General features: G+C 35.2%; 1 protein-coding gene across 2 annotated transcripts in view; it reads right to left on the reverse strand.

Moving 5' to 3' along the window:
* Window positions 1-273: 273 nt before the first annotated feature.
* The window catches only part of LOC107754081 (gamma-aminobutyric acid receptor subunit pi-like), a 24,622-nt gene continuing 16,605 nt past the window's right edge, over window positions 274-8,290 (reverse strand). For both annotated transcript variants that reach the window (XM_016570396.1, XM_016570395.1), the window contains exons 5-10: window positions 7,799-8,016; window positions 7,346-7,428; window positions 4,729-4,866; window positions 4,184-4,336; window positions 2,795-2,988; window positions 274-1,652 (exon numbers count right to left, since the gene is read on the reverse strand). In XM_016570396.1, coding sequence (XP_016425882.1) covers window positions 1,317-1,652; window positions 2,795-2,988; window positions 4,184-4,336; window positions 4,729-4,866; window positions 7,346-7,428; window positions 7,799-8,016 — 1,122 coding nt within the window. In that variant the 3' untranslated portion in view covers window positions 274-1,316. The remainder of the gene's footprint in view (window positions 1,653-2,794; window positions 2,989-4,183; window positions 4,337-4,728; window positions 4,867-7,345; window positions 7,429-7,798; window positions 8,017-8,290) is intronic.

Below are 8,290 nucleotides of genomic sequence, written 5' to 3' on the forward strand. Positions count from 1 at the left end.
TTGTAATTATGAACATTAGATACACATTAAATCTTTGGTCCGGTTATTATTACTATAGCTGTCAAACATGCTGAAACGATTCTGAAGTTCAATTAATAAATTAAACCATTCTTATTATTTTTTTCCAACTTTCGCTTTCATGAATTGCTTATGTTTTGTTGCGTGTGTCAACAGTGATTTATAAATCATGCTTTTTTGTCGGAAATTAAGCAGCTGTTTGAACTCTCATTCTGACGGCACCCATTCACTGCAGAGGATCCATCGATAAGCAAGTGATGCAATGCTAAATTTCTCCAAATCTGTTCCAGTGAAGAAACAAACTCATCTACATCTTATATCGCCTGGGGATGAGAAAATGTTCAGCATATTTTCATTTTTGGGTCAACTATTCCTTTAATGGCCCAACTTTAACTAGGTCAAAGAGCTTTAGATCAGATAAAAGCATTTCATTACCAAAAAAATAAATGAACAAATACAACAATATACAGCAGAATAAATAAATGATCATGCAAATAATACAGAATCATTCATAATCAGAGCTTCTATCCCTAAGAGAATATACCCATACAACTCACACAGATAAATCACCAGGAGAAAATGAGTCAAAACAGCTTGATTCTTGTTTGGCAGCTGATAACAAGACATATGACTGCTGAATTTGCAAATACATACAGTATATGCCCCAAAAACAATGCATAACTTGCGCTCATATGAATTCAGATTGTAATTATGAACATTAGATACACATTAAATCTTTGGTCCGGTTATTATTACTATAGCTGTCAAACATGCTGAAACGATTCTGAAGTTCAATTAATAAATTAAACCATTCTTATTATTTTTTTCCAACTTTCGCTTTCATGAATTGCTTATGTTTTGTTGCGTGTGTCAACAGTGATTTATAAATCATGCTTTTTTGTGCTAAAAGACAAGTAATTATACTAACATTCATGTCAATTTTAAATAGTTGTACAGATATCATAAATTCATATCGCAATTTACAGCTAGGCCGATTTTGTTGTGGATTTGAGTGAATCTAAAGCTCTATCGGAAAATGAAGGCCACATATTTCTGACACAGAGATGTAGACATGGTACAAATCTGCATATATCTGTGTAGTCCAAACTCACTCAGATCCTGCGTACCTCAAGGAATGACGCATACTTGGGTGACATGAACTCAAGTTAGTCATACTCAAGTTGAACTTAAATGCATGCTGACATGTAAGAGTAAAAACCCCTAGGTAAACTGTGACACAAAAAGGGACACACATACATCACTATTGACTCTCAACACACACACAGACAACAGGAGCTTTAGAAGTACAAGTAGTATGTCCAGTAGAGGAGGTTGATGAAGATGAAGGAGAGGGGGAAGGTCAGCCTTGAGTAGTTGTCGATGTAGTGCGGGTTTTCCACTTTGCAGCAGTTCAGACAGCGCACGATTTGGCGTGCCGTCGACATGCATTTGGTGCAGCGGGTCTGTGGCTGCGAGGAGTTGATGTCCTCCTTACTTTCACTGGGGGTGGGGTTGCTGGTGCTGCCCATCCGGGACAGCATCTCCTCCCGTTTACGGGCCCGCAAAGCGCGGCTGCCGATGGAAGTGACGATGCCGTTCATCTCATCCTCGCGCTCCTGCATTTCCTGGCCATCCTGATGCAACGATGAGACATAAATATGTTTGATTTATTGTTATGACTACTGCAATTAATGGGCATTATGGTATCATTACTATACTTTAAAAAAGCCTTTTTTTATTTTTCTCAATATTTTTAAAGGAATAGTTCACCTCAAAACTAAAATTTGCTGAAAATTTACTCACCCTCAGGTCATCCAAGATATAGATTAATTTGTTTTTCCTCTGAACAGAAACGTAGCATTAACCTGCTTGCTCACCAATGGATCCTCTGCAGTGAATGGGTGCCGTATGAATGAGAGTCCAAACAACTAATAAAAACATCACAATAATCCACAAGTAATCCACATGACTCCAGTCCATAGATTAAAGTCTTATGAAATTAAAAGCTGTGTGTTTGTAATAAACAAATCTATCATCAAGACATTTTTTAAACTTCATCACTTAATCACTGCTTATGGCGAAAATGTGAATCCTCTATCCACAATATTGCTTTCTCCAGTGAAATCTGTTGATAATTGATGGACTGGACTTGAGTCGTGTGGATTAGTCATGAATTATTGTTATGTTTTTTGGACTCACTCTGACGGCACCCATTCACTGTAGAGGATCCATTGGTGAGCAAGTGATGCTAAATGTCTTTGTATTTTGATGAAGAAACAAACTCATCTACATCTTAGATGGCTTGACGGTGAGTTAATTTTCAGAAAATGTTCATTTTTGGGTGAACTATTCCTTTAAGGTAAGTGGTCTTAATATTCTTAATATTAAACATATATTTTTTAGTTAGTCACTGTTTTTTAGTTATATCAGCTCAGTTGTATTGAGTAGATTCCAATATATTCAAGTCAGTGTTTTGAGTAAATGGAAAGACCTGTTAATGTTGAAGAGCAAAAGTAGGAAATTACGTGTCACTGCAGTGACATTTGCACATTATATACAGTTCTCATTGTAGATCTCATTGAGACTTGATACATTAAAGTATAGTACATTTCAATGAATGCAACAAAAAATGGATTAAACTGAAGCAAACTTTCATACATCGAAATGGATTGAACACAATAAACATCTATAACAATTGTGTTGCTATAAGTTAATTTAACAAGCAGCATAAATAATTTTTTTATAGGCCACATTCTCTTTTTTTTAAGATTCTCACCATATATGCATTGGCAGCGTTTGGCTGGTGTAATGTGCAGAAATGAGCGACTGCGTATTCAATCAGAGCGCCAAAGATGAAGCTGAAGCAGATGCCCAGATACACATCGATAGCTTTGATGAAGCAATTGGCATTGGGTAGAGAGGTGCGGGCTCCCATCATAAGGGTGGTCATAGTTAAGACTGTGGTCACTCCTATGAGTTAACGACAAAGAGTATTGAGTTATAAAACATTAATGAATCCAATACACTCTCAGAGTCTTACTTTGTGTGAAACAACGATACTCTAAATATGTTAATACCAAAAGTTGTTTTCTTGACCCTACTTAGATATTCAAGTATTTGTTCAAAACTTGTCCAAATGTTGTCCTAACTTTCTAAATTGAGTCATCAGAACAAAATAAATTGAGTTATTTTACGTGTTTCGGGGAATAATAATAATGACACTTGTTAGAGCTTAATGTGACTGTTACATTGGGATTCAGAAGGTGGTTATTGTGGTGATGAAGAGAGCATGATGTTAGGTCAGATACAAGCTATTATTAGACAAGAGTGTTGCATAAGTTATTTATGTGAAAAGCAAATCCAGATCCACTGCATTAGCTATGTCGTTAGAGAAATGGATTATGTGATCTGAAACTATTAATATAAGAACAAAATCTGTTCTTTTGCCAAGCGGTTACATCAGTAGAGAAAATTGACTTGTAATGAGCAGGGTGTCCACCAATGGGAGCATGACATATGAAAAAAATATTTACAATAAAGCAATATCAACAACACTAACTAGCGATAATACTTTACAACTTTTGATTCTTAATTACAACTACTTGCATGTTTCTGTTGGTCGCAAACAGAATGTGTTCTTGATTCTGTACCTGAAGGAATACTATTCAGACGTTTGTGGCTGGTAAGAGTTTTTAATGTTTTTGAAAGAGGTCTCTTATGCTCACCAAGGCACTGTATTTGATCAAAAATACAGTAAAAACAGCAAGGTTGTGAAATATTATTACAATAGCTGTTTTCTATTTTAATATATTTCAAATGTAATTTATTCCTGTGATGGCAAAGCTGAATTTTCAGCAGCCATTACTCCAGTCTTCATGATCCTTCAAAATCATTCTAATATGTTTATTTGATGCTCAAAAAACATTTCTTTTTATGATCAATGTTTAAAACAGTTATGCTGCTTAATAGTTTTTGTGAAAACTGTGATGCTTTGTTTCAGGATGTGTTTGAGAATTTTTTTTCTAACAAATTTTGTACAAATGTAATTTCAGAAGGACCTCTGACATTTGTGTCATTCATCAAGCTGCTGAATACTGAGGAGGTGTTGATACATTTTGATGATCACATGTTAATGTGGTAACTAATGATTGCATTATGTTCCTACCTATGCAGATGCGAGCAGGTACTGAAGATTGACTGATCCAGAATGAGACCCATGACAGGACCACCAGAGCACTGGAAGGAACGTACGTCTCCAGAATGAAATATAAGATGCTCCGCTTGAGTTTGAAGTGGAAGATCAACTTTGGGTAATTACCTGTTACATTATTAAAGAGAAAGTAAAAACATCAATACAGCACATAAAGTCTCCAGTGTGTGTGTGTGTGTGTGTGTGTGTGTGTGTGTGTGTACCTGTTTTTCTATTCTGGTGGGGACTTAAACCTGAACACAAACAGACTCATGGGGACTCGTGTCACGGTGGGGACCTAAATTGAGGTCCCCACGGGTAAACAAGCTAATAAATCACACAGAATGAGTTTTTTTGAAAATCTAAAAATGCAGAAAGTTTTCTGTAAGGGGTAGGTTTAGGTGTAGGGCGATAGAAAATACAGTCTGTACAGTATAAAAACCATTACGCCTATGGAGAGTCCCCACAAGGATAGCAAACCAGACGTGTGTGTGTGTGTGTGTGTGTGTGTGTGGACAAACCAGTCTCATAAACGGCTTCAGATTCAGAGGTGTAGTGATCCTCAAGGGTGTACTGAGCCAGCTGTAAATGATCAAGACCACTAACTGACTGGTTTCCCCGTGTCCAATGGAAAACCACATCTTTCACATTATATCCCCCTGTGGAAAACATAATATAAATTGAAGAGCCAATTATCACTACATAATAAGTAATTCCACTGCTGAGAGCTGCTATATTTCCACCAAATTACACTTATACGGCAGTAAAAAAAGCATTCAATTACCACTAATTTTATATGCAACGCTACTAGAGCATTACGCTATGATATAGGCATTACCATAACATCAATAATTATGAAGAGAACAATGCAGTCATTTGTAGGCCAGCCTGAAATGTTAATTCACGAGTTCCCTACGGAAAGTTGCTAAATAAGGACTGCAACAGTTGTCTGATTCGGTAAGCATGTAAAACACATCCTTGTTAGCATTTTCTTATCTTTTTTTAAAATCAGCTAGACAATTACACTTGCAACAATATACTTGTTTTAATCACTGTATACAGTGTATTCACAGTTTGAAAAAAATATTAAATACGAGAAAATGTTTTTGCTAAATAGAATTTTATCATCTCACAAATTTTTGCAATGTGTTCTTGTAAAGTCATAATTTTGTTATAATATAATACTGTTTTGATCTGCTATTTATAATGGTTAATTTGACTGTTTTCATAGTGTGATTTTTGGTGAATTGTATTAAAGCCAGTTACGGTTAGTTTGACAAACAAACAAAAATAAATAAATAATAGTATACCCCCTAATAGTAAGGGGGGGTACAAAAATATATTGTCCCAATTTTTTAATTCACAGATAATAACAAGTGAGATTTAAATTATATTTTAAACACTGAACTAGGAAACGTCCCCATTTTCCATTTTAGAAATCTGTTTTCAAATAATGTTAATTACTTACTTTTTTTTTTTTTCATAAACTGAAAAATATTTTCTGGGTTTTAGAACTGAAAAATAAGCAGCTCTATTATTGCAGCATGTTGTATTTTGTTGTAATACATAATGTACACCTCAAGATGGCACTGTGTCATAGTTTAGTGTGCAAAAGAAATCTCATAAAAATAACTTGCTACACAGATTAAATATTTTTCCTCCATCTAGAGCATAAAACATTGTGAAATATGTTGCCCTGATTCCACCCAGCAATTAGATATGTCCTGCTGTAAATACCAGCGTACACAACTAAGAATTAACATGCTGGCCAAGGCTAGTTTATATTTTTGGTTTGGTGATGGTCTACAATAGCTGGCTCATTTATCTCCTGCTGCATATTGTGTGAGTAATCCTTCGGGTATTGCCAAAAAGCACATACAGCAGTCTTTCTGTTAAGGTAGAAGCCAGGTAGAGACGCCAGCATCCAAAACACATCATATGCTGGTGACCAGCCATACTAGTCTTTTCAGCAGGGTAATGTCCATTCAACTGGCCAAAATCATCCAGCACATGTAACACCAGCTGACAAAGTAAACCTTACAATATTTTTGAATGACTGCTGCCTTATCTTATAGTGGCTTCAGAATCAATGTAACATATCAGCATAATGCTTATGTGTCTAAATAATATAAAACCTCTTTAATATTCATACATGCCAAGCCAAACACTCACAAAGAAGTCTTAGGCGAGTGAGCATACGGAAGACCTTGTATGCAGATGAATTTTTAACAACTAAAGGGACATTTATGGTGTACACCTAGGAGCATCCATCATTAGTGAAATTAATATTTCACAGGAACTTCACAAATTTAGAAAAAGTCTTGAAACATGCACATATTTTATGCCTGCCACACAGCAAATGTGTACTAAATCACACTTTGGTGGGAACACAGCATTCTGTACTGCAGATTCAGGAAGAGACTAAAAGCAATATAAGGTCAGCTCAAAAAACACCATTCTCATTCAGACATTCACTTACTATTGCAATAACATTTATTTGCGTGTAAGACGTGTAAACTGATCAGAAAAGTAATCTTTGCCATCACAAGGACAAAGATTTTAAAATATAAGAATATATTAATATAGTAAACAGTAAATATACTATATCGTATAGTAAAGGTATATAATAAAATTATATTAAAATATATATTTTAAATTGTGATAATATATTTTTATATATATACTGTTACATATAACAGTATAATATATAATACTATTCAAAGGTTTGGACAGTATATATCATAAATATATATATCAAATGTATATTTTTTATAATATATTTTTGTAAGATAATATATTTTATAATATATATTTTTATAATATAAATTAAAAGTATATTAAGCATATATTATATATTAAAACATATCAATCAAATAAACTTTTTGAAAGACAGAATCTTAAACAATTTATAAATATATTTTAAACTCTGAGTCTTTCGTATTTCAGAATAACACAAAATATGCATTACAATATGGTGCATTTATCTGATATGGTCATGCATAAAAATACAGTCATGTGTAACCTAGGCCTATATAAATGTTCTATTTTGTGGACACTTAAGCAATTGCAAGTGAATGAAACCCAATGTGTTGTAAATTGTTTCAAATCTATAGAAATAGCATATTATTTGAGACCTACAGCTTTCAAGTTGAAGGGTGCACGTCTGTCTGTCCATGGGATATTTAGTTAGATCCATACTGCAGGCCACCGTTGTAGTAATTCTAGAGAAACAGGGAGAAAAAAGAGTGACATGCATGAGAGAATGTTGTTGCTTATATAACACTGGAAATCAGCTCACTGTCTGTGGATGCTACTTTCAAGCTTAAATTTTTGATGCCAGCTGCCCATCTGTACACAAGCTTTGAGTCCCTTGCCACTGCTTCTATTCTTACCCTGTTTTCTGTCATTGTGAACTCTTCCACTGGGCCATAATTATCCCTGCCTCTTTCTAGTTGTCCCCTTAAACCCTAATCCCTCCATCAACCCTCCAGTCAGTCCTTCAACAGTGAACACTTTCCTCAACCATCTCCTTTCACAAGAACCCAGCAGTGTCTGACTGTAGAGCAGATCCAGTGAATGACACCTCACTACCTCAGGGCATATAGCACAGTTCCGTTGGGGAATATCCGGATCAGTCTGTTTTCGACAGTGATGTCATGCAGGAAGGATTTCTTGGAATCCACAATGAATGTATCAGGGACCCAAAGGAGCTCTACCAATCTCCCATCCAGACTCAAGCTCTTATTGCCATCAAAACACAAGCGTTCATCTGTCCAGCGCTGGCGAAGAAAGATGGTGGCTGTGTAATCCTGGGGAGGTTGAACAGAGATGCTTATTTCAGCCATGTGCACCGCAAGCTTAGATTTTACATCATACACTCAGCTCTTATACAACTCTGTCCAAAGATCAAAGAGGCTCTTTGAAATATGGACCAATGATGTGACACTCAATTTTTCCTACTGAGATTTAAAAAAGCTACATTAAAATTAGTGCTGTCAAACGATTAATCGCGATTAATCGCATCCAAAATAAAAGTTTTTGTTTACACAATATATATACTGTGCATATTTATTATGTATATAT

Source organism: Sinocyclocheilus rhinocerous, unplaced genomic scaffold, assembly GCF_001515625.1.
Source record: "Sinocyclocheilus rhinocerous isolate Xijiao unplaced genomic scaffold, SAMN03320098_v1.1 scaffold502, whole genome shotgun sequence".
NCBI lineage: Eukaryota > Metazoa > Chordata > Actinopteri > Cypriniformes > Cyprinidae > Sinocyclocheilus > Sinocyclocheilus rhinocerous.